The 26350-nt window shown below is 45.1% G+C and overlaps 2 protein-coding genes and 2 pseudogenes across 2 annotated transcripts; 3 read left to right on the plus strand and 1 right to left on the minus strand.

The window, feature by feature from the left end:
- Nucleotides 1-1477: 1477 nt before the first annotated feature.
- Nucleotides 1478-4684, plus strand: LOC123043415 (uncharacterized). Its single transcript, XM_044465866.1, has 2 exons — nucleotides 1478-1941; nucleotides 4038-4684. Exon 1 carries the CDS (start codon nucleotides 1582-1584, stop codon nucleotides 1930-1932), a length of 351 nt encoding a protein of 116 aa, XP_044321801.1. The 5' UTR covers nucleotides 1478-1581; the 3' UTR covers nucleotides 1933-1941; nucleotides 4038-4684.
- Nucleotides 4685-6627: 1943 nt separating this feature from the next.
- On the plus strand, nucleotides 6628-10559 carry LOC123043416 (probable LRR receptor-like serine/threonine-protein kinase At3g47570). The gene is made up of 2 exons (XM_044465867.1): nucleotides 6628-9988; nucleotides 10073-10559. Exons 1-2 carry the CDS (start codon nucleotides 7354-7356, stop codon nucleotides 10423-10425), a joined length of 2988 nt encoding a protein of 995 aa, XP_044321802.1. The 5' UTR covers nucleotides 6628-7353; the 3' UTR covers nucleotides 10426-10559.
- Nucleotides 10560-13747: 3188 nt separating this feature from the next.
- Nucleotides 13748-26350, plus strand: part of LOC123038927 (probable LRR receptor-like serine/threonine-protein kinase At3g47570) — a 39723-nt pseudogene continuing 27120 nt past the window's right edge.
- LOC123040353 (UDP-glycosyltransferase 73C4-like) lies at nucleotides 24509-25984 on the minus strand (annotated as a pseudogene).

Raw genomic sequence — 26350 nt, forward strand, 5'->3', positions numbered from 1 at the left:
TCACAAAACTTACAAAGGCTAAGTCCATCCACAAACATATCATCAGTAGGTCGTTTTCCAGTAAGCAATTCCAGTAGAAGCACTCCAAAACTATACACATCACCGGCTACGGAGATCTCGCAACCCATTCCATACTCTGTGAAGATGTAATGTGTTTAGATTATACACACACATACGATACAAACTATAATTAAGTGGAAACGGAAAAGGTAAAACTCACCAGGTGCCACATATCCAATTGTCCCTCCAACATCATCCAGGCTTTTAGGAATTAGCAGACTTGGTGATAGAAACTTCGCTGAGCCAAAGTCACTGAGCCGCGCAGTCATGTCATCATCCAAAAGGACATTGTTTGGCTTCAAATCACAATGGATCAGAGGAGGCGTCAGTTCGTTGTGGGCATAATCAAGAGCAGAAGCCACATCTGCTGCTATGCATATCCTCTGGGCAAAGCTTAGCCCTTTATCTGCGATTCCATTGTATTGGTCAGAATGCAACCATTTCTCTAGGCTGCCATTAACCATGAACTCGAAGATTAATGCTTTGAACTCATGGTTTTGTGAATCCAGTGTTGAGCATAGGGTCACAGGTCACATTATATTTCTATGGCGGGTGCTTCGTAGCACTTCACACTCAATAAGGTAACTATCATATCCACCAGGTTCACCCAAGTTGAATACTTTGATGGCAACTAGGCTCTTGTCGGATTTGAACCTACCAACATAAACTAAACCAGTATAGGTTGTGCTGATTGTATGGACCGAAGAAAACTAGTTGGTAGCTTTAAGAATGTCCTGGTATGACACTCTCTTCAGCTTCTTCTCATCATGGCACGGGGCTGTATGCACTTCTCTTCTATTAGGAAACACCTTGGACACAAGATCCCATCGTGAAGACGAAAACAACCCTTTCTTCCAAAGAGTGAGCAGAAACCATAACAACACCAGGGAACCAATACTAAGTGTTGGTAGTACAATTAGCAGCGAGGTCGCCAGGAATGACAGATGGTGTTTTGATTTAGTCACTAAAGCTGAGATGCGAGGACAAACTGGTAATGCTGGCCTGAAGGAATTTCTTATTTTTATCAACTTGGAGGAATTTAAACAGAGTCCCTTGTTGCCACCCAGAACTACTGCAGCATATTTCTCAAAGATCCCACTAGTAGGAACAGACCCTTCCAAGTTATTGTAAGACAGATCAAGTTGCTTCAGCATATCAAATCGCTCAAAGAATTCAGGCACGGCACCGGATAAGTCATTATGAGAAAGATTAATCTGCTGGGTTGATACTAGTATATTGGGGGTTTTGTTTTGGAGAAAATGTATTGGGGTTGTAGGTGCCGCTCATTTGCCGAACATTTCCACTTAGCAGATGGGCTGTTAGAAGGTCAATCTGCGGCCGGCCCACTTAGCCGAACATTTCCACTTTACTTTAGTCGGCCTTCTTATAGCCCATTTCTCGATAGATCTCCGAGCTGACCAGCCCAACTCTCCCCACTCCGGCAAAAGGCAACAGAGGTCTAGGGTTCCGGCCGCCGGAGCAGATCGCACCACACGGAGGAGCAGAGCCGCCAGAGGGGAGATGAGCGGGAGCGCGTTCAACGCGTTCAAGTCGCGGGTGCCGGTGGCGTGGAGCCCGAAGCTGTACATCACGCTGGTGCGCGGGCTCCCCGGGACGCGCAAGCTCCACCGCCGCACCCTGGAGGCCATGCGCCTCCGCCGCTGCCACCGCACCGTCGAGCACCGCACCACGCCCTCCCTCCTCGGGATGCTCACCCAGGTCAAGCGCCTCGTCGTCGTCGAGACCGAGGAGATGTACAACGCGCGGAAGCAGGCCGACGAGCAGCGCCGCGCCCTCAGGCCCCCGCTCGTCGTCTCGCACGCCCCGCCGCCCAAGCCGGCCGCCGCCGCGCCGGAGGGCGCGGGCCAGTAGTCGCCTCCGGTTAGTTCCCACCCCCGGTGATGCTTCGATTTGTTTGCTTTTGCCTGCCCGCGCGTCAGGTGTTCGACGCAATGCCTCGGAAGGGTTGGCGCCCTCCTTTTTAATAGAAATGCTGTAGTGGTCTGTAGCAACTTGAATTAATGGGAATAAGTGAAGAATTTCCTGGGATCGTTCAATTTTACTACTGATTGTTTTATTGAAATGTAAGGCCTAATTCAAATCAGTTGATGTTGCGTGATGCTTTGAATGTTGAATATAGATATGCCTGTAATACACGTTGGAAGGACTCTCTAAATGTGATTCCCACGACCGATGATACTGCAAGCTGTTGTAACTGTTGCAGCTATCTTGATTTTGAGGCCCAGTTCGATAAAAGTTTAAGCAGATTTCATTTAGGTACTGTTCGTATGATAGGTCTTTTGGCTATACTTTATGCTATATTTAGATTTGGGAAATGCAGCTATCAAGACATGCTTTACTATTTTCAAGAAGTTTGTCTAGAATGCATTTTGCACTATATATGAAAAAATCTCTTATAAATTTTAGATTGATTTTAGCACCCTCGTTCCAATACAAGAAGTTGTTACTCATTCCGGAGCAGTAATCTGTGATGTCTTGACTTAATAGGAATAAGTGAAGATTTCCTGTGATCGTTCAATTTTACGACTACTGATTGTTTTGACATTTTACTGAAATGTAAGGTCTAAGTCTGTTGTAACTGTTGCAGCTGCCCTGTTTTTGATGTCCAGTTCGATAAAAGTTGCAGACTGGCTGTTATGGCTTTTGCCTATACTTCATGGCTTTATGCTATATTTTGATTTGGGAAATGCAGCCGTGCCTAACAAATTACAAGAAGTTCATCTAGAATGTGTTTTGCACTATATGTGAAAATTCCCTTGTAAATTTTTGTGTGAGATGTTTGAAGTAATGCCTAGAAAATTCCTTGGAACACTTGGTGGAGGTGTGGTTTCTGATTCTAAATCTAACTTAGGAAGCGTGTTGTAGAATGTAGAGTGCCTATGGTTCTACACAGAAGTCGCTGAATTATATCAATTAGGTATATTCATCAGTCCCATGACTGATGTAGCTTATCTAACCCGGCTGTAGCAGGAAATTCACACACAACAAAGAAATCTATTTTATCACCTGTTTATAGTCATCGAACTCTAAATCCCCATGACATGTTGACTGGAATTCAATTGGTTGAAAGGTAGTAGAAGCTGACCTGGTAGTGCATGGCTAAGGCTAACTTAGCTTGATATCAGATCCACCTTTTTAGTTCTTAGCTTTTCTGCCATGTGTACTTTTTGTGAGCTTTTAGCTTGACCAATTCAGATGGTTTCGTGGTCTATGTATCTGTAACATCAAGGAAATGGAAGCTTCTATATACGTCCAACTATATAGTGGTTACATCTTAAGTACTGGGAGTATTTGTTATCAGTTGGGAAATATACTTCCAGGATATTACATTTCTACCATTTTACTGAATGGTGTTTATACACTGAAGGTGAATGGCGCTAGATTCTATAATGATGTCCTAACTGCAAGTAAATAAACTTCCGAGTATACATGCTATGCTTCTACACTGAAGTAGCATAATTAGTTCTATGAGGTATATTCATCCGCCCATCACTGGCGTAGCTTATCTAATGAAGCAGGAAATGCATATACAGCGCACAGAGTTATTTCATCACCTGCTCTATTGTCATCAGCTCTGAATCCCCATGATGTGTTAACTGGAATTCAATTGATTGAAAGGTAGAAGACACGTCAAGCTCTAATGCTGCCTCACAGTGCATGGCTGACTTAACTTGCTATTTGAGTTCCTCTTAGCTTTTCTGCCATGTGTACTTTTGTGAGCTTTTTTGGCTTGATCAGGTGCTTTCATCATCTATGTATCTGTAGCATCAAGGAAATGGGAATTTCTCTTGGTTTAGAGATGGTTATGATATAGCCACTTTAATTCATCTTTTAACTTAAGCAATATTAGTTGATAAAGGACCCATATTTGCCTGTTGTGAATACTTGGGATCTTGAAGTGCATATATCTAGGAGCCAGTTAAACTGATGTCTGCACTCCTTACCTTTGGTTGTAGGGCATCATAGTCATCACAAGCTCTGGTCGCGTTGATCAACGGAGCCGGGCGTTTCATTTGCTGGGGGCAGCCTCTTGGCCTCTGATTTCTAGTTCCTCTTTGTGTCGTCTTGCTCCAAAGATTATGTCTTCTTCTCAGTTCTTGTGATCTGTTCATTTTTTGATTAGCGAAGCAGCCTTAATCGGAGCAGAAAATTGTTACAGCTTAGGTCCAACATGGAATACTGTTGATTTGTTGGTTCCCTCCTCACCAGAGGGATTACTAGCTTGGATTTTATTTTTTGTTTTATTGCCAGGGTCGCAACAACTGTCTGGCTTATTAAAATCACAACAATTTGGTAACATTAGTCGTGGGATTGGCAACTGATGTTGATGATAGACAGATGGTGGGAGTAGTAGGGAGTCAGGATCATCGTTAGTCACTGGAAAATTTTCCTGTGAAAACAGACCGACGTTTTCTGGCTAAACACCACAGAAACAGAATTTTTATTTTGACATTATTATCTGTCTGCTCTTTGAGTCTTTGGTCGTAAATCAACATTTTTAATGTACAATGCCGAAATTGCGCTCACGAGACAATTTCAGTGGTTGCAGAATGCACTCTGTTCTAAGAGTGGTTTGTCCACAATGCAAATGATATTCCGTGTATGCATCCATCGTCCGTGATTGCTTTAAAATTCATGCTACCTTTTATGGTTGCTGTCAACATTTATCTTGTTTCAAAATGTTTCGTTAGTTTTCTTTTTCTTGTTTCAATGTGTAAGTATACAATTATTTTGGATAACACAACGATACGAACACCAACATTCACTATGGAGCGAGAGAAAACAAATCTAATGTTACTCCGTCTGTTTACTTTTATAAGACGTTTTAGACAGTTGAAATCGAATTGTTTCGGGTGTTATCTTAAATGTCTAAACGGTTTTACAAAAGTGAACGGGGGAATAACACTCTGAAACAAGGCAAAAAAAATTTAAAAGCGATAAAGAAAAAAGGTATTGCGAATCTCAAAGCAACCACGGTGGATCCGCGCCCGCGCACGGCAGAACTGCTGTTCTCTCTCGCTCTGTTTTCGTCGTTCTGGTCTAGAGATGGAGAGCCCTTCCGGCGAGCAGCCCAGCTGCGAAGGGAACGCCGCAGGGACCTCTCTTCCCCTCCCGTCATCGCGCTAGACCTTCGCTTCTGCCTGCGCACACCTTCGCCACGCCTCTGTCTCTCTTGTTGGTGGAGGCCATGCCTGCGGCGGTGGAGCCGACGCCCGCCGAAAATCGAGGTCGCCGCCGTGCAAGCATGCGCACTCCCGTCCTCTTCCTCCGTCGGTCCAACCACACAAGAGTCCAGTCCACCGCATCTAAAGCAGAGCATGTTACCACCGCTCCCTCCGCCGAGGAGGAGCTGTTGGTGCACGTCACATGCTTGTTGGAATGCCCAGCCCATCTTCTTGACAAAATCTAGATCCGACTCTGCATCCTTAACAATTTCCACTGGCTTGTCTGTTAACATGAGCCCCCTCCTATCATCGCCGCAAGCATCTACATGTTCTTTGAATAAGAGTATAAGGTGTGAATATCTTTGCTGTAAAAATTGGTTCTACAGACCACATTTTAGTGTGGGAAGATCATCAGAAATCTAGTTATCGAAATATTGAATTCCTAGAAAGAGTACATGTTCAGTATTGGAGCTCCCTATGTTGGAAAAACTAGTATCTGTATTCTATTAGACATGATATTTTAGAAGCTGAGTTCATGTGATCCCAATTATTAATCTGCGTATTCATAGAAGTATATTGCAGTACATATGCGCAGTTTTGGTAAGATCGTATTATTAATAATTCATTGCCTTGGATTTCTGAGAAATGATTTTTGGTTCTTGACAAAAAAATAACTTTAAACAGTACACCTGTTAACCTGTCTTTTGAACTGATACACCTGTTAACTTTCATATGGTTGCAGTGTGTTAGAGTAGCTCCAACTGGACCTACTTGTCCGCGGACACTTTCTACAGCGCCCGCTTTGTACCCCTATTTGTTGGTGTGCATGCAGTTGTATCCTCGTAGATTGGTGGACACATGCATATCATTGGTGGGGAAGGAAAGAGAAAGTGGTCCGGGGTGAGCTGCATCCGATGTGGCTGTGTGTCCGGATGTATGATTTGATAGCTCTAGTTGGATGGCGTTTTTCTTTCTCTCTTTTCCAAGCAATTTTCGTCCATCGAACATATGGGGAGGAAATAGGAGTCGCGGTAATTCACGTCTAAGCTCGTGCTTGTGCTCTCCTACGCCCGATGAACAGTAAAGTAAAAATTCTTTAAAAGAACAAAAAATATGAATTTTTTTGACACAAAAGATGCTCGGCTGCGCAAATTTTTGTGATTTTTTGAACATTTATAGACCTGCAAAAAAACCAAATAAGGTCCAAATAGTGCTCATTTACAAAGTTTCTTTCACGGTCAAATTTGTTTTTTGTCGACATTGTAGAATGTCCAAACACCACGAATGTCCGCATGACACACTAGAGCATCTTTCGATGCCAAAAAAAATATTCAGTTTCCTTATGCTATTTTTAGTTACAGCGAGAGATACTGAGGCCAATTTCAACGCGGCGACGCAAAGGAACGCGGATTTGGTTCTGTCATTCTGTGGGCTTGGAACCCAAATCGAACGACGCGCGTTGGAGCTGGCCTTACGGTGAGACCTCAGCCGTCTGATCTTGACGCTCGTGCTCCCCTCCTCATCCGACAAGCGAGCGGACTCACCGCCGGCCTCCAACGCCTCCACCAGTCCTCGCCGAATCAACGAGCGGTCGCCGCCTCCCGAGTCCGGGCGGGTCGCCGCACCGCGCTGACGACGCCACCACCGGCCGCCACCTACCCACCGTCGCCGCGCCTCCCCCGGGGTTCCTTCTTTCCGGGCAGCTCGTCGGATTCGATCCGCAGTTCAGTTAGCGGGGCCAGCCCTCGCTGCTGCGGCGGCTCCCTACGGCGAGCTTCGCCGCCACCCCGGGCGCGCGGAAGACGAAAGACGAGTGAGCAGCATCTCGCAGCATCCGGTAAGTCCTACAGCAGATTCCCAATCCGCCATGCTGAAATGGACGAGATTTGGCTGCTGTCAAAACCTCTCATCTCACCTCTCCAGCGTCTAGTTCGATGCTGCTGTCAAAACCTGCCGCTTGTGCTGTTGGCAGTCCTCTGCACCTACCACAGCTCCACCGGTCGCAGTCTGCAGCAGTCCACACACGTTCTCATTCAGAGGTCTTTGTTTCCCTTGCGCACACGTCCACACTGACCTGCCGTGTCCAGTCAAGCATGCCTTTTCGTCCATGTCTGGTACACAAATCCTTCAAAAGTCAGCCTTCACCCAAGATCATCCAACCTCCAACCTTAGCACTCCCTGTTCTTTCACATCGACATCATGCCCATTGTCTTGTCTTCACTCTGTATTTTGCTCAGCCTTCTCTGTTTCAACACCTCAATACCAGCCGCAGCACAAGCAAACATGTCCGAGATCGATCGCCATGCCCTCCTCTGCTTCAAGTCAGGCATCAATCCCTGATTCACTAGGCACTAGCAGTTTTCTTAGCTATGTCGACCTTGCAAACAACACACTTACCGGCAATATCCCTCTCTCATTAGCCAGTAGCTCCTCACTCAGCACACTTATACTGTCACGTAATCGCCTCTCTGGAGAGATCCCTTCTACTTTGTTTGGTAATTCATCCAAGCTTACCGTCGTTGATCTCCAGATGAATTTTTTCACTGGTCCCATCCCACATTTCCATAAGGTCACAACACTCAAATTTCTTTGTCTGACAGACAACTTCCTCTCTGGGAGCATACCTCCTTCAATAGGAAATTTTTCTTCCCTCGCTTCTATATCCCTCGTCCGAAATAGGTTATCGGGATTAATTCCAGAGACTTTGAGTCACATTACAAAACTGCTGGAGCTTGATCTAAGTTTCAACAGTTTATCAGGGAGTGTCCCGTTGTCTTTTTACAACATGACATCACTCGAATTCTTCAATGTGGGCAGCAATGCCCTTGTTGGACAGATGCCATCTCACATTGGTTTCTCACTACCAAACCTCCAGTTCCTTATCATGGGAAGCAACAGGTTGGAGGGCCTGATCCCTGCTTCACTATCCAACATGTTAAATCTCCAAACACTTGATCTTTCAAACAACTTGTTACATGGCTCTGTGCCATATCTTGGTTCTTTGGCAAACTTGCATCTGTTGGATTTAGGAATTAACTTGCTAGAAGCACATGACTGGTCATTCCTTACATCTCTAGCAAATTGCACCCAGCTGACAAAGTTGTCCTTGGAAGGGAATCTTCTAAATGGCAGCCTACCTATATCAATTGTTAATCTTTCCAGGAGGCTAGAACATTTATCGCTTGGGTCAAACCAAATTTTGGGCTCCATACCTGCTGAGATTAGCAAATTTGTTAATCTCACTTCACTTGGGATGGAGAGTAATTTTCTTTCTGGAAGCATACCTTCTACCATCGGGAAGCTACAGAACTTATACATCCTGAATCTATCAAAGAACAAATTATCAGGTCAGATCCCTCCCTCAGTGGGTGGCATTGCTCAACTGGGCAAACTTTATCTTGATGATAACAACTTGAGTGGAAACATACCTGGTAGTTTAGGTCAGTGCAAGGGACTTCTTGAACTAAACTTGTCTCGGAACAATCTTGACGGGTCAGTACCAGACGAACTGTTTGCTTATCCTCCACTCTCCTTGGTTCTGGACTTCTCACACAACAATCTCACAGGGGAACTACCATTGGTAGTTGGTACACATAGCAGTGGTGGTCCAGTATCCCTTCACATGGAAGGAAACAAGTTTCATGGACAGATTCCAGAAAGATGGCATCTACTAGTATCAACCCAGCAGATTAATCTTTCTCATAATGACTTATCCGGTGCCGTGCCTGAATTCTTTGAGCGATTTGATATGCTGAAGCAACTTGATCTGTCTTACAATAACTTGGAAGGGTCTGTTCCTACTAGTGGGATCTTTAAGAAATATGCTGCAGTAGTTCTGGGTGGCAACAAGGGACTCTGTTTAAATTCCTCCAAGTTGATAAAAATAAGAAATTCCTTCAGGCCAGCATTACCAGTTTGTCCTCGCATCTCAGCTTTAGTGACTAAATCAAAACACCACCTGTCATTCCTGGCGACCTCGCTGCTAATTGTACTACCAACACTCAGTATTGGTTCCCTGGTGTTGTTATGGTTTCTGCTCACTCTTTGGAAGAAAGGGTTGTTTTCGTCTTCACGATGGGATCTTGTGTCCAAGTTGTTTCCTAATAGAAGAGAAGTGCCTACAGTCCCATGCCATGACGAGAAGAAGCTCAAGAGAGTGTCATACGAGGACATTCTTAAAGCTACCAACTGGTTTTCTTTGGTCCATACTATCAGCTCAACTTGTACTGGTTCAGTTTATGTTGGTAGGTTCAAGTCCGACAAGAGCCTAGTTGCCATCAAAGTATTCAACTTGAATGAACCTGGTGGATACAATAGTTACCTTATTGAGTGTGAAGTGCTACGAAGCACCCGCCATAGAAATATAATGCGACCTGTGACCCTATGCTCAACACTGGATTCACAAAACCATGAGTTCAAAGCACTAATCTTCGAGTTCATGGTTAATGGCAGCCTAGAGAAATGGTTGCATTCTGACCAACACAATGGAATCGCAGATAAAGGGCTAAGCTTTGCCCACAGGATATGCATAGCAGCAGATGTGGCTTCTGCTCTTGATTATGCCCACAACGAACTGACGCCTCCTCTGATCCATTGTGATTTGAAGCCAAACAATGTCCTTTTGGATGATGACATGACTGCACGGCTCAGTGACTTTGGCTCAGGGAAGTTTCTATCACCAGGTCTGCTAATTCCTAAAAGCCTGGATGATGTTGGAGGGACAATTGGATATGTGGCACCTGGTGAGTTTTACCTTTTCCGTTTCCACTTAATTATAGTTTGTATCATATGAGTGTGTATTATCTAAACACATTACGTCTTCACAGAGTATGGAATGGGTTGCGAGATCTCCGTAGCCGACGATGTGTATAGTTTTGGAGTGCTTCTACTGGAATTGCTTACTGGAAAACGACCTACTGATGATATGTTTGTGGATGGACTTAGCCTTTGTAAGTTCTGTGAATCTATGTTCCCAGACAGAGTTGCAGAGATTCTTGATCCTCATATGGCACATGAGGAGCATCAAGGGTGCGCAGAAGCGTGGATGCAGAGATATATTGTCCCCTTGGTTGCCCTTGGGCTGTCATGTACCTTGGAATCTCCGAAGGATAGGCCCGGAATGAAAGATGTTTGTGCAAAACTTTCTGATATTAGAGCCTCTTTTCTGGAACTGTCATGATGATTAACGAATATATCAATTATGTTAGAGCATACTGATTAATTATATTAAGAATGTGTTTTTTTAACTAGTACAGTGCATATTGTACCCAATCTATTTGACAAACTGAAACAAACTGTGGGGACAGAGATGTGATTTGCAGTTAGTTGGATATAAGAAATATCAACAACTCTTTGTTCTAGAGTTGTTGATTATTTTTTATTTTGATATTGACGTGTATGTATTGTCAAATTCTTGCACTAATTTATTTGCAAAGGGTGTATGTAAAGGTGTTTTCCGATGAAATAATATGTTTAATTTATAGCCTGATGGGTAATATTCGAAGGATATGTGTATTGTTCTTTAAACAATTCTTAACAGCCTGATGGGTATTATTCGAAGGATATGTCTTAAGGTTGCATCCTGCATCAGTAGCCAAAGAAAGATATTCATATGACATGACGAACAATACTCTTTTCCTCTCAAACTGTTATTTCCTTGCATGAATGAGGTTGCATATGCTTGAGTTATCCATGGCCTCTAGCCATTATTGTTAAATATTGGAAGGAATGAAATTCCTGAATAAGTTTTTTACGTCAGGAGAGGAACACTAAAGAGGCCCATGATGGTGTTACTTGAAAGGGATGAAATTACTGAATAGGTAGACAAGTATGGGCAAGACAAATAAAACTTTTTTTTTAGGTGGAGATGACAACAAAGACTGTTGACAAAAAAAGGATAGTAACATAAACTAATGCTGTATGATCCATCATTGCACTGCCAAGGCATTCATTTAAGTCAATCTTGAGTCTCCATGACATTGTTCTTCAGTAGGCGAAGCGTGAGTGTGTGCACTTATAATCGCTGTTTTCCAAAACCATATGAAACGACCTTTTCCCTACCAAAGTTTTAATTAACGCAAGCCATGCCCGGGGGGGGGGGGGGGGGGGATACTGTGCAAGTGCATAACATGTTCTGTTTTCAACCTGTTGTTTACTCCGGCTTCTTGTGGAAGCGCCCTCAATATACACTTCCATAAATTTCCTGTAATTCATCCATGAGTTAAAGAGTCTTGCATTGAGTATCCAAACTGTAGTTACGTTTATTTACAAAGATACACAACATATATGCAAACATGATTAGGAAAAAATATTTATAATGATATGATGTAGTTATAGTTGGAAAAAATGTGTATTGGTTGATTACTTACTGTGGGCAGTTCCAATAAGCATGAGTTGGCCAAAAAGATCCATATAGTGAATAGAAGCTTGAATGCCAACCATTTCAGATTTGCACTGCAAAAAAAGGACACGGTGATTTTTTTACACAAGAAATGCTACTTTGCCAAAAAGATAGGTAACATCTGAGCCAACCCATTTTACATTTTTTCCCTCTTATGTAAAACCTTCAAAAAATAAGTGCCCAACGAGATTCAAACCCAGCACCTATACCCTTAGTACAACCGCGGTAACCAACCAGACTATTTTCTTGTTGTGTCTTGTCACCTTCTTTTTTTCTTCTTTAATTATAACACTAACCAACACGAGTCTACTTGGGCTTTTTCGGTTTTTGTTTGTCCAATTTTCTTCTATTTTTATTTTTCTCTTTCTTTATATTTTTATCTTTTTTAAAAGTCATGAATTTTTCCTTAAATATGTGTACTTTTCAAATTCGTGAACTTTGTTTTCAAATCCGTGAACTTTTTTCCAAATCCATCAACTTTTTTTCAAATACATGAACTCTTTTCAGCTTTTACAAACTTTCCTTTAAAGGCTGCGCTTTTTTTTCAAATTCAAGAATTGTTTTTCTGAAAATTGATGAACTTCTTTTAAATCCATGAATGCTTGGGTGGCCCCCACAGGCTCCCAACGGGAGTGATGCAGTCGCCTCTTACATTTCATAAACATTTTTCTAAAAAAACATGAACAAATTTTGAACATGTGAGTGTTTTTCAAATGTCACGATCAATTTTTTAAATGCTATGGACTTTTCTTCAAATAATTCGAACATTGTTTTATATTTTCATGAACATTTTTTATAAAATTTCACAAAATATTTAAATGTGTGAACATTTTTGAAAATATACGGGTTTTTTTTGTTAGATGATATGAACTATTTTTAAAATTAAGTTAACAAATTTGCACTACACTTTTTTTAATTCACCGTGATTTTTTTTTAAATGAAGTAAATGCTATGTCTAGTTACCGTGAGACGGTACTAGCGCTCGCCTATAGAGTTCGCCCGAGTGGGCTAGTCCATTAGGAGCTGTGCACGGTGGGGTTTGTTCGAAGCTTCCCTGGACCGGCACAGACTGGTGTAGGAACCTTCCGCCCAGTATTGGGAAGGTTTTGCAAGTTTAATTTTTATTTATGTTTTTATCAGATTATAATGAATTACTTTTTTTTTCAGTTTTCTCTTTTCTTTTATTCAAATTTTCAAATACATGTCAACTTTTCTAAATTCAAGTTAATCATTTTCTCTATATAGGTTGGACATTTTCTAGACACATCCTAAATATTTTTTCAAATACATGACGAATATTTATCTGAATACATGTTGACCATTTGGGAAAAGCTGAACTTTTTCTAGTACCCAATGAACATTATTAAACACAGGTTGAACTTTTCTCAAAATCTTGTGAATTTTTTCTAAAATTGTGCAAACATTTCAAAACAGTTTATCAACATTTGTTGATAGAAGTTTGTGAAATTCAGAACATGTATTCATTCGAAAAATAGTTCACAGATTTAAAAAAACTTCACAAATTCAAAAAAAGGAAGAAAAAAAACTTCACGAATTTAATAAAAAGAAAAAATAGAAAAAAAAACACGAAGAACAAAAGGCGAAAAAAAAACCAGAATTAGAAGATGCCAACAAGAAGAATAAAAGAAGTAACTAGGTACAAAAAGTGAGCTGGCCCCGTTGATTACAACGTGTGAAAGTAGGCCGCACTTTAAGATGTTTTAATAGTAATTTAAAATGTCTTATATTTACTTACAGAGAGAGTATAGATTAACCAGATTATTTGGCTACTAGGGGGCCTATGCCCCCCCCCCCCCTCGAAATTCTAAAGCGCGGGCTAAAAGTTCATTTTTTTTCTACCGATACAAGTTTGTTGGCTTTCAGGACGCGCTGCTGGTGAAGAGCAAGATGCAATTTGACAAGACTATGAGGTACATGACACCACCGACATCATTTGGGGCAACAACAAGCTGTTCTCCAGGGTTGTCACATTTTAGTTCTCAAGCTGATGCTTGTGAACCAAAATGTGGTGACGACCTATAGGGTTGCAACTAACTAGACCGTGACATTGGTTTCTCGTCTAAAATTGCAGCGTGAGGGCATGGCGACAGTGAGGACCTCAACAATATTGAGACGTAGCTTGATTGCCCGTGGATGAACCACTCCCACATCATGTTTATGCAGAGTTACCTCGGCGAGCACGTGGAGGGTAAGGGCTGGGTGGACTGGAAGGGCTGGGCGTCCTTGAACAAGGACAATCAGGTGAAGTTGGTCGCTGTGACGCTCACCTGTAATACATGGAATATAGCAGCTATGGCCCCTGGCTACCTCCAAGGTGAAGCGTTGCGTCAAGTGGAGTGGCTATCACCGCGTCATTCATGCGCGCGATGCCGCCAAGTACACCGCCGAGCGCTTCATCACCGGAAACCAGTGGCTGCCTGACCGCCAGGTCTTCTTCAAACCTGCAAGTAGCTAACTGGCTCGATCGCTCAGTAGTCAAGTGACTAGCACAACCTGCTCCGAATTATAAGACACTTGAATATTTTAATATAAATTATATATGGACTGAAATGAGCGAACAAACACAGTAAAATGTATCTATATACATTCGATTTAAAAAATAGAACATCTTATAATTCAGAATGGAGGGAGTACGTCGGTATGCGGATGATCGCATATATCTCATGCACTACATGCATGCATCGATCCATCCTAAATTCGTATGATAACATAACGCTCCACTATGTGGACATGAATAGGTGTGGGGTGGGGTGGGATCAAATTGTTGGAAATACGAGCAATTTACCGAATGATTTTATTAACAGAAATACTAGGTAAAGCATGACTAGTACATCAGTGATAAAACAAATCATGCGATTTGACAAAGTGAAGGTAAATAACATATGCATATATGAGCTAGAACCGATCATCTCTCGAGCAGACAATAGATCAAGATGCATATGTGAGGTAGATCCTAACATGTGTAGGGCAAACACTAGAACAAGAAACTGTAGCAGAACCTCCAATAGAAAGGGGAGAAACACGTACGTGACAACAGCAGGAGCAGAGGCACTGGACTTGGGGGTGGTGTCCTCCATGTCGTCGAGGAGGTTGTCGACGTCGGGGAAGTAGTCGTCGTCGGGGAAGTAGTCGTCGAAGTCCGGGGCGTCCGTGACGTAGAAGTCAGTAGTCACGCAGAACGCTCCCCAAAAACCTTATCACCCTTCTCCCGTACAGGACTCAAAAGGTGCGGTTTCATAGGCCTACCCTCCCGACTCGCGGTGCACGCCGCAAGCCGGGATGAGGAAGACAGCAGCAGCGCAGAGATTGGAACCGGTGGCGAGAGGAAGGAGAAGTTCTGGTGCGTCTCGCTAAGAGGAGCGACCTCCATTTTATAGTCGCAAGAGAAGGAGGCGAGAGGGCAGCGCCGGGAGCTGAAGGGAATGAGGGAGACAAAACGAATAGACAGCAGCCGAAGGGTGCAGCCTTCGTATTCAATGTCCACTACAGCAAAACTTTTCAGCTCCCGAGTGACCTTTCGTATACCCGTAGTGCGTGGCAAAAATTTAGACATCGGCTCGGCTCATTCCCGCAACCCGCAACCCTTGGCGCGGCCCGGCGCGGCGTGACGAGGCGTGGCGTGGCGAGGCGGGCGGCGGAAGAGGAGCGCGCGTGGATGTCCCTCTTGTTCTCATGCTCATACAAGTGGGGAAGGAGCCTCCCTTATAAAGAGGTCCAACTCCCTCTAAACTAGCAATGTGAGACTAAACTTTAGTTCCACCTCTTGCCTTGCACAAATGGGCTGCGTGGGCCTCTAGGATTTATTAGGAATTTCTGAAACTGTTATTGGGCTAGGCCCAAATTGACAAAATTCCAGCAATCCCCCACCAGATCCCAGAGGCACAAAAAAATTTGCATTTGGTTCCAAAACACTGTTTTATATACCGGTACTGCAGTGGACACTGTTAAGTTGAACTTCCACCTAGAATCTTATGCTACACTAGTAAGCAACTTGAACAGTGGACTGGGCCTTGAACTGCAAGTTTTCTGCGAATCTAGCTTCACATAAAGCCTTGACCGATACGTGGCTACCGTGGGTCTTCCCCACGGATGGAGCTTATGCGTCATACTCCGAGACCTTTCATGAGTTTACTAGAGAGAACCCTACTCTCATAGATTGCGATGTTTAACAATCAGACTCATATAGGTGCGTTCTTCAAAAGATGTTCTGCAGGACAACATCTCTGCTTCAAAGAGCCACTTAGAACACATTAAGATATACATCAACCTGCCATGCAGATTAGGAGAGTATTGCATCTTCATGGAGTGGTATTTAAACAGTAAGGGTACTCTCCTCCCAGTTGACCAACAGCTTGTCTTCCACATCTAATTCACGGGATCTCCGATCACAAAGAATAGGTTACCACTGTGAACAACTCATATCGTGGGTCTCATATCCATCTCCCTCGATGCATTATCTATCACATTACGTGATAGACCCTTAGTAAAAGGATCTGCCAGATTTTTAGACGTTTGGATATAATTCACTGCAATAACTCGGGAGTTTTTCATTTTTCTGACAGACTTTAACCTTCTCTGAACGTGTCTTGATGACTTCATGTTATCCTTTGAGCTGCTCACTTTAGTGATCACAGTTTGATTGTCACAGTTCATAAGGATACCCGGTACATGTTTCTCAACTACCGGCAAGTCATTCAAGAGTCGACGAAGCCAATCTACTTCGACCGTAGCTGTATCTAGTGCTGTGAGTTCTGCTTCCATTGTTGACCTTGTTAAGATGGTCTGCTTGCAAGACTTCCAAGAAACAGCGCCACCTCCATGAGTGAATACATATCCGCTCGTGGCCTTTATCTCATCAGCATATGAGATCCAGTTTGAGTCACTATACCCTTCAAGCACCTTTGGGTGCCCGGTGTAGTGAATTCCATAATTCGCCGTGCCTTTCAAATAACGCAAAACTCTCTTTAGAGCTTTCCAATGCACATATCCTGGTTTTGAGACAAACCGACTCAGTTTGCTAACAGCAAAATAGATGTCAGGTCTTGTAGCACTGGCTAAGTACATAAGCGAGCCTATAATCTGAGAATATTTCAATTGATCTCTAGCAATTTTTCGATTCTTTCGAAGCAACACACTAGCATCATATGGTGTTGGAGAGGGCTTGCAGTCACTGTAGCCAAAGCAACTGAAAATCTTTTCCACGTAGTGAGATTGAAGCAATGTAATCCCACCATCATCATCTCTCAACAACTTGATGTTCAGAATGACATCAGCCACTCCTAAATCCTTCATCTCAAAACAGCGAGATAGGAAATCCTTGACCTCCTTAATAACATTCAGATTTGTTCCAAAAATCAGTATGTCATCAACATACAAGCAAAGCATAACTCCCTCGCCCCCACCATGGCGATAGTACACACATTTGTCAGCTTCGTTCACAACAAAGCCTGTAGCTGTTAAAGTTCTTTCGAACATCTCATGCCACTGTTTGGGTGCTTGCTTGAGTCCATACAAAGACTTCAGCAACTTGCACACTTTCCCTTCCTGACCATCTATTACAAACCCATCTGGTTGTTCCATATAAATTTCCTCATCCAACTCTCCATTTAGGAAAGCAGTCTTAACATCCATTTGATGAACAAGAAGACCATGTGAGGCAGCTAGTGAAAGTAGAACTCGAATAGTGGTCAGTCGAGCCACAGGTGAGTAAGTATCAAAAAAGTCTTCACCTTCCTTTTGGGTATAACCCTTAGCCACGAGCCGAGCCTTGTACTTTTCGATAGTACCATCAGGCCTAAGCTTCTTCTTGAATACCCATTTGCATCCTATAGGTTTGCACCCATAAGGACGATCAGTTATCTCCCAACTTTCATTCGCCAAGATGGAATCCATCTCGCTACGAACCGCTTCCTTCCAGTAGTCAGCATCTTCCGATGCATAGGCCTCCGAAATAGAACTGGGAGTATCATCTATGAGATACACAAGAAAATCATCACCAAAGGACTTTGCTATCCTCTGTCTCTTGCTCCTAGTAGGAACTTCGTTGTTCTCCTCCAGAGGACTTTCAAAGTGTTCCATTGAAATGGCAGGTTTGGTAATTGTAACTGGTTCCTGATTCGATGAACTTGGCATCTCCTGATTAGATGAGGTAGCCATATCCTTCATGGGAAAGATATCTTCAAAGAAAGTCGCATCATTCAACTCCATGATCGTACCGACATGCATGTCAGGTACCTCAGATTTTACAACCAAGAATCTATAGCCAATGCTATGAAAAGCATATCCCAGGAAAACACAATCCACAGTCTTTGGTCCAAGCTTCCGCTTCTTTGGAATTGGAACATTGACTTTCGCCAAACAACCCCATGTTCATAGATAAGAGAGTTTTAACCTTTTCTTCTCCCATTCCTCGAATGGAGTTATCTCTTTGTTCTTTGTGGGGACTTGATTTAGGACATGACATGCTGTCAATATCGCCTCCCCCCACCATGCCTTGGAGAGACCCGATGTGTCTAACATGGCGTTAACCAAATCAGTTAGAGTACGGTTCTTTCTTTCGGCCACCCCATTTGACTGAGGTGAGTAGGGAGGCATCCTCTCATGGATTATACCATGTTCCGCACAAAAAGCATCAAATTCATTGGAAAAATACTCTCCACCACGGTTGGACCTAAGCCTCTTGATTTTTTTGATCAAGTTGGTTTTTCACTTCAGCTTTATAGATCTTGAAAAAGTTCAAAGCCTCATCCTTAGATTTCAGAAGATACACACGGCAGTATCTAGTGGAGTCGTCAATTAACGTCATGAAATATTTCTTTCCACCTTTTGTCAAAACACCATTCATTTCACATAGATCTGAATGTATAAGTTCTAGTGGTGCAAGATTTCTCGTCTCCGTAGTCACGTGATACTTACGAGGTTGCTTAGATTGCACACACACTTGACACTTAGATCCCTTGACAGTGGTGAAACTAGGGATTAAGTTCAACTTCGCTAGTCGCGACATGCAACCAAAGTTAACATGACAAAGACGTGAATGCCACACATTTGATTCACTATTGTTGCAAATATGATTAACAACTTTATTGCAAACGTCTGACAAGGATAAACGAAACAGGCCTCTTGACTCATAGCCTTTACCAACAAAGGTTCCATACTTGGATATTACAAATTTATTCGACTCAAAGACAAGCTTATAGCCATCTCTACACAGAAGAGATCCGCTAACAAGATTTTTATTGACGGAGGGGACATAATGCACGTTCTTCAGCCGCACGATCTTCCCCGAAGTAAACTTCAGATCGACCGTGCCAACACCACGAACAGAAGCACTTGAACCGTTGCCCATCAGCACGGTTAAAGTTCCTGCGGTCTGATAAGACGAAAACATGGAAATATCACCGCATACATGCACATTAGCACCCGTGTCAATCAACCAATCAGGAGAATGACATACTAAAAGAATAGTGGGAAATATACCAAACCCAACATCCTTCATGTCAGTGTCTCCAATGACAACATTAGCGGTCTTGCCGCCTTTCCCAGGATGACGCTTGTCATAGCGATTAGGGCAACTTGGAGCCCAATGATCAAGATCCCCACACACATGACAAACACCTTTCTTCTTGTCATTCTTCTTCTTGAAGTTCGTGTGCTGCACAACCTTGTTCTTCCCATCAAACTTTGCTCATCAAGCTTGCCCTTGTTCTTGAACTTGTGGGACTGGAAGTTTTTCTTCTATACCAGATTGGCACTAGATCCTCCCTCAATACCTCGAGCATGTGTGTCCTTTGCTCTCGCCTTTTCTTCCACATCAAGAGTACCAATGATATCCGGAACGAAAAACTCCTGTCTCTTATGCTTCAGTAAGGTAGCAAAGTTCCTCCATGAAGGAGGAAGCTTAGTGATGATAACCCCGGCAACAAACTTGTCCGATAGCATGCAATTGAAGTGCTCAAGTTCTCTAGCAAATGACTGTATCTCATGAGCCTGCTCAACCACGGAGCGCTCTTCAGTCATCCTGTAATCATAGAATTGCTCCATGATGTACAGCTCAGTGCCGGCATCCGAGACCCCGAACTTGGCCTCGAGTGCGTCCCACATATCTTTTCCATTGTCAATCGACGCATAAGCATCAACTATGTTCTCACTAAGAACACTCAAGAGAGTAGCCTTAAACTGAGTATCCATTTTCTGAAAAGCTTGTGCCTGTTGGGCATCTTGCTCTCCTTCAGGTTTGCCAAGAGTGACGTCATAACAACTCATGGTTTGAAACCATAAGACTGCTCTCACACGCCACCTCTTATAGTGGATACCCTCAAACATAGGAGGTCTCATGGAAGCAGCAAAACCACTCGGGGTAAATTGCCTATAATAAGGTTTTTGGATTGTTGGAAATATGAGCAATTTACCGAATTATTTTATTAACAGAAATACTAGATAAAGCATGACTAGTATAGCAGTGATAAAACAAATAATGCGATTTGACAAAGTGAAGGTAAATAACATCTGCATATATGAGCTAGAACCGATCATCTCTCGAGCAGACAATAGATCAAGATGCATATGTGAGGTAGATCCTAACATGTGTAGGGCAAACACTAGAACAAGAAACTGTAGCAGAACCTCCAATAGAAAGGGGAGAAACACGTACGTGACAACAGCGGGAGCAGAGGCACTGGACTTGGGGTCGGTGTCCTCCATGTCGTCGAGGAGGTTGTCGACGTCGGGGAAGTAGTCGTCGGAGTCCGGGGCGTCCGTTACGTAGAAGTCAGTAGTCGCGCAGAACGCTCCCCAAAAACCTTATCACCCTTCTCCCGTACAGGACTCAAAAGGTGCGGTTTCGGAGGCCTACTGTCCCGACTCGCGGTGCACGCCGCAAGCCGGGATGAGGAAGACAGCAGCAGCGCAGAGATTGGAACCGGTGGCGAGAGGAAGGAGAAGTTCTGGTGCGTCTCGCTGAGAGGAGCGACCTCCATTTTATAGGCGCAAGAGAAGGAGGCGAGAGGGCAGCGCCGGGAACTGAAGGGAACGAGGGAGACAAAACGAACAGACAGCAGCCGAAGGGTGTAGCGTTCGTATTCAATGTCCACTACAGCAAAACTTTTCAGCTCCCGAGTGACCTTTCGTATACCCGTAGTGCGTGGCAAAAATTCGTGACGAGGCGGGCGGCGGAGGAGGAGCGCGCGTGGATGTCCCTCTTGTTCTCATGCTCATACAAGTGGGGAAGGAGTCTCCCTTATAAAAAGGTCCAACTCCCTCTAAACTAGCAATGTGGGACTAAACTTTAGTTCTACCTCTTGCCTTGCACAAATGGGCTGCATGGGCCTCTAGGATTTATTAGGAATTTCTGAAACTGTTATTGGGCTAGGCCCAAATAGACAAAATTCCAGCACAAATCCCCACGGGCACATAAGTTCTGATTTTTGTTTCTCACCCCATCTGATAGGTGTGGCCCGTCAGGCTTATTTTTCAAAATGTCATGTCGCCCGGCCATGTTGTCCACATAGTTGTTGCCCACATGGCAGTTGGACGGGGCAACTGTATGCCAACTAAGTGAAATGTGTATGTCAAGTCATACTAGCGACCATATTGAGGCGCTTAAGCTACTTTAGTTGTATTTAGGGTACTCTGAAGTACAGTGACCAAAGTGAGACACTGACTCGAATCCAGTGACCATAGATGAATTTTTTCTCTTTTGTTATCTTGCAAAAATATGTGGAAGCAGTCAATAGTGGTTTTGTTGGGCAATAAAGGGCATAGTTTGCTTTTCTTTGTAAGTACGAATAGCAATGTCGGTGAAAATGTGAGTGTAGGAACACCAACCTATCCATCTAAATACTTAACTATATATACGTTCTGAAGAATCTTAAGAATAACAGGATGAAATATAACCACCCTTGAATAACTTTATAGATTTGTTTCATGACCATCTTTCCGCCAGTTAGATGTGGTAGGCGATCCTTAGTATTGATCTTTGCTAGTGTTGTGCCGACATTCTTCATTTGTCTCAACATATGATTCTACGTGAACATAGATGCATCAGTATTTGAATTTGTTATTATGATGGTACATGGTGCAGTTACGTCTAGTAAAACAACGTGCAAACATGTGTAGAATGTTGTCATCGTCATTGATTTAACAAAATCATTATTTGCTTCAACCTGATGTTTTCTCTGACTTCTCGTGGAAGCGCTATCTCAACGAGAATACAGATTCTCAAATTTCTTTGCCTGACGGAGAATTTTCTCTCTTTTTTCAAAAAAGAATGAATTTTATTGGCTCAAAATGAAGCATCAAGAGGATACAAACACAATGAGTATACACCTGGCCTCTGTATAGCTAGGATGCACACAACCAATACCAACGCACGCACACAAAAACACGCCAAAAATAGCATAGTCATATAAGACCAAAGTTATGAGTAGGCGAGGGAAAAAATAAAAATAAACCCAAAGCTATTAGATCCATGATGATTGGTAAACTGCAACAATGATAATATCCGCACCAACCATCTCATGACACCACACATAGGACGAAGTTCTTTAACAACAACGCCTTCAGGAAGGGAGCGACACTCAAGCACTGTTGTCACCGGATCCAAGCATGCAAGGTCAGAATCTAGGTTTTCACACTGAAGAACCAGTCCGATCATCTCCGAACAATGCCTCCAAGAAGGTAACGACGTTAAGACGTCGTCATTGCCTGGTACAACCAACTCGGGTCAGACCAAGACTTTTGCCCCGGAGCTCGAGACGGGGTGCTCAAGTAGCACCACCAACGATGCCGCTCATGTGTTTTCACCATCACTTTTCCACGATCCCGGCAGCTACATGCGATGTGCAACCGCCATCGCTGCACAACCATTCCTTTGTGTCAGGCCGTTGTCTGTAGTTTACACATCGCCGGAATCAACCACCGGATCTGGATGAAGAAATCTCACAAAGACCTTTCGGTGGCCATCGCAATGCAGAACGAGAGGCCGTTGCCGCAGCCTGAAGTTTTCACCACAGGGACCAACACGGACTAAGCATCGTTGTTTCGTCGCAAGGCTTCTGCGTCATGGGATGGCAGCTGCCACTCTGACCTTTGTGGACTAATCCCAACCGGCTGTTGCCAGATCTGGTAGGACGTGGCCAGCCACCAACACGTGATGGAGCAATCTCCAGCCCAAACCTCACGAGAAGATGCCTCTGGGGATGGGATCTAGTCGGCCTCTCGCGGCTGCCACTAAGGTTACCATGAGCAGGGACCTGTCCACTCGATCTGGATCTGAGCATGGAATTTTTGTCGAAAAAGACCACCTGCGCAATTGAATTGTTAGAAAAGACCCCCTCTGAAATAATTTGACAAAAAAGACCCCCTCGGCCATGGCGGCAGGCGCGCCAGGCAACACGTGGCACCTGCCGCCACGGTGCGAGGCGGCAGCCCCTGCCGCCATAGCATAAATGGAAGCACGCACGCGTATAATGAAGTAGCAAGGTACCACTGCCTGCCTAAACCTTGTAGCTACATACCATGCAAAAAAAAACTTGTAGCTACATCATTGGCGCTGGCGAGTACCGCATGGGGACCTGCCGCCAGTCCATGAGGCGGCCGGGCCCGGCTGCTACAGTCCTGCCGCCAGCCCCTCAGGCGGTTGGGGCCCACAGCACCAGCCCGTTTCATCGCAGTAGCTGATTCCCGTTCCAGGCAGCCTGCCGCCTGACGCCGTGGCGGCAGGGGCTGCCGCCTCGCACAGTGGCAGCAGGTGACACGTGTCGCTTGACGCGCCTGCCGCCACGGCCAAGGGGGTCCTTTTTGTCAAATTGTCTTAAAGGGGGTCTTTTCTGGCAATTCGGCTGCACAGGTGGTTTCTTTCGACAAAAAATCCTGAGCATGCTGATGAACAAGACCAGAAGCCAAGGAAGGTTGGGAGGGGGGAGAGGGGGGTGGGACAGCACCCCGCCACCGCTGTCTACCGTTGGACGGCCTCCTCCGGGGCGGCGAGGATTCTGCTGGTGGCCGACAGTTCTTTAGGTGGCGGCCGGGTGCGCCTCCAGAGTAGCTCAGGAGCGACATGTGGGAGGCTCGGGCGTTTTAGAACTTCCTGTCTGGAAGCATACCTCCATCAATAGGAAATATTTATTCCCTCACTTCTATATTGCTCGGCCAAAATAGGATATCAGAATTAATTCTGGAAAGTTTGAGTGGCATTACAAAACTGCTTGACCTTGACCTAAGTTTCAACAGTTTATCAGGTAATGTTCTGTTTCCTCTTTACAACATGTCATTACTCAAAAACTTTAGTGTTGGTAGCAATGGCATTTTTGGACAGATACCATCTCACATTGGTTACGGGAAGCAACAGACTAGAGGGCCTGATCCTTGCTTCGCTGGCCAATATGTCAAATGTTCAAGTGCTTGATCTTCCAAACAACTCGCTTCATGGCCTCATTCCATCTTTTGGGTCCTTGTTAAACTTGCGCCAGTTAGTATTAGGGAGGAACACAACTGGTTATTCCTTACATCTTTAGCAAATTGTTCAAAGTTGTCCTTGGAAGGGAATTCTTTGGATGGCAACTTACCTATAATCTAGAAAAATACAAGCACCACTATCCTTATAACCATCAAATCACAGGTTGGTTCACGATCAATTCATTCCGGCAGACACATCATTTATTAAGGTTTCGTTCGGATTTGTTACAAGGAAAAAGGTGATTGTAAAGAAAAGAAAAGAAGAAAAGCAAACAACTTTCAAAAATAGACGAACTCGGGCATACAGGTGAGATAAGATAGTTGGTGAGACTGACCGACCATCATTCATCAATCATAAAGCAGCAAAAGAAAGGATTTTGAGCAAGTCTCACTTCATATCGTCGTCCTTCCGGCAGCGGCACCGACAGCTTCCATGAGGTCATCTATCAAGCGGTGCAGATCACGGTCGGAGGATCCTCCTTCCGCCACCGCGGCGTGAACCTTGGAGGCCAGGCCCATAACTCTGCTCCTCGCCGCATCCCCCGGCCCTCCAGGCTGCATGAATGTCGTCAATGCCCGTGCCACATCTTGGGCGGGGATCACCTCCTTCTCTTCATACCTCGTGCTCCGAACACCGGCGCCGGCCGGCCACAGCCGCTCCCCGATCCCTAGGACCTCCGTCAGCAGCCTCTCGGTGATGAACTGCTCGAACACTATTGGCCATGTGAGCACCGGCACGCCCGCCGCCACCGTCTCCGGGACGGACTTCCACCCGCAGTGTGTCACGAAGGCCCCCACCGCCCGGTGCCCCAGGATAGCCCTTTGGGGAGCCCAGGCGGTGGCCACCATGCCCCTGCCTCCAACACGCCCGTGCCACCGCTCCGGGGGAGACCACTTATCCGTCCTCACCACCCACAGGAACGCCATCCCTGAGGCCTCGAGCCCGAGGGCGAGCTCGTCCAGCTGAGCGTCGGAGACGTGGGCGAGGCTGCCGAAGCACACGTACACCACCGACCGGCTTGGCTTCGAGTCAAGCCAGTCGGTGTACCGTGAGTCGCCGGCTTCCCGTGACGACGGCAGTCGCAGTGACAGGGGGCCTAGCTAGCATGTACGCACGCTTCGCGTAGCCATTGCCCACGTACATCCCGCAGTAGTGCTCCTCCAGATCTGATGATGTGTTGACGGCCAGCCCGAAGCAGTCACCTTGCACGGCGTAGAGCCGGTCGAAGGTGGATTGGTCACCCTTCCCTTGGCTCCTCAAGTACTCCGGCAGCTCCACCGTCGGCACTCGTATCTCGGGGGCCGGAAACCGAGGGATGGTAGTCACCACCTCCGGCTCGCCGTTGGAAACGCGGCCCAATAGATGGCGCATCGCGAGCGTCGAGAAGGCACCAATGAAGTTGAACGTGACGCATGGCACGCCGAGCCCGTCGCAGACGCCGGCGTTCCACATGAAGTGCACGTCGGTGACGAGCGCGTCCGGTGACTGCGCCCTGATGAGCGTTTCCTGTACGGGGCGCACCAGCGTATCGCTCAACGCCGCCACGTCGATGCGCCATGCGTCGGCCTACGCGGCCACGCCGAGGTTCTCGACGCCCCTCGGGAGGCCGTCCACGGCCGGGAACGGGTACGTCGCCACCTTCACCGGTATGCCACTGCTGTTCTCGTGCCGCTGGAGCAACGACTGGACGAACGGCACGTTCGCCGGCGTCACCGCGATGGTGGCCTCTACGGCCTGTGGTCTGGCCGTCGCAAGGCTAACGGCGAGCTCGGTGAAGGGTCCGATGTGGCTGGAGGCGAAGAAGGGGATGAGGAGCACACGCAGCTTCTTGCTGCTGCCAGTGGTTTCCGTAGAGGCCATTTTCTTTGCGAATTACTACTGTTAGGGGAAGGTTAATTACCTGCGTGTGAACGGTATAAGTAGGAGTAGATGTTGGACTTGCCCTATTGCGGCCGAAATCACTGTTCTGATCTTTTTAGCAATCTTTGCCATAAAATGAACTCGATATAAAAGTATTTCACGATCTGACCCTTTTAACAACGCCACAGTCCGTGACGTTTCTTTTCCATATAGAAACGCCGAGATAGCTCGCGTTTCAGCTCCACATTCAAACGCCGAGCTAGCTAGCATTTTTGCTCCACATGCAAACGCCATGGTTGCTGGCGTTGCTGCCCTGGCGGAAACGCCATCAGCTTTGGCGTTTCTAGCTGAAACTCTCGAGTGCAT

The sequence above is a fragment of the Triticum aestivum genome, chromosome 2B, assembly GCF_018294505.1.
Source record: "Triticum aestivum cultivar Chinese Spring chromosome 2B, IWGSC CS RefSeq v2.1, whole genome shotgun sequence".
Taxonomy (NCBI): domain Eukaryota; kingdom Viridiplantae; phylum Streptophyta; class Magnoliopsida; order Poales; family Poaceae; genus Triticum; species Triticum aestivum.

Coding starts and splice junctions, on each gene's coding strand:
- LOC123043415 (XM_044465866.1), top strand. CDS start 1,582: ATGAGCGGGAGCGCGTTCAACGCGTTCAAGTCGCGGGTGCCGGTGGCG.
- LOC123043416 (XM_044465867.1), top strand. CDS start 7,354: ATGTCTGGTACACAAATCCTTCAAAAGTCAGCCTTCACCCAAGATCAT. Junction 9,989..10,072: donor AATTGGATATGTGGCACCTG/GTGAGTTTTACC, acceptor ACGTCTTCACAG/AGTATGGAATGGGTTGCGAG.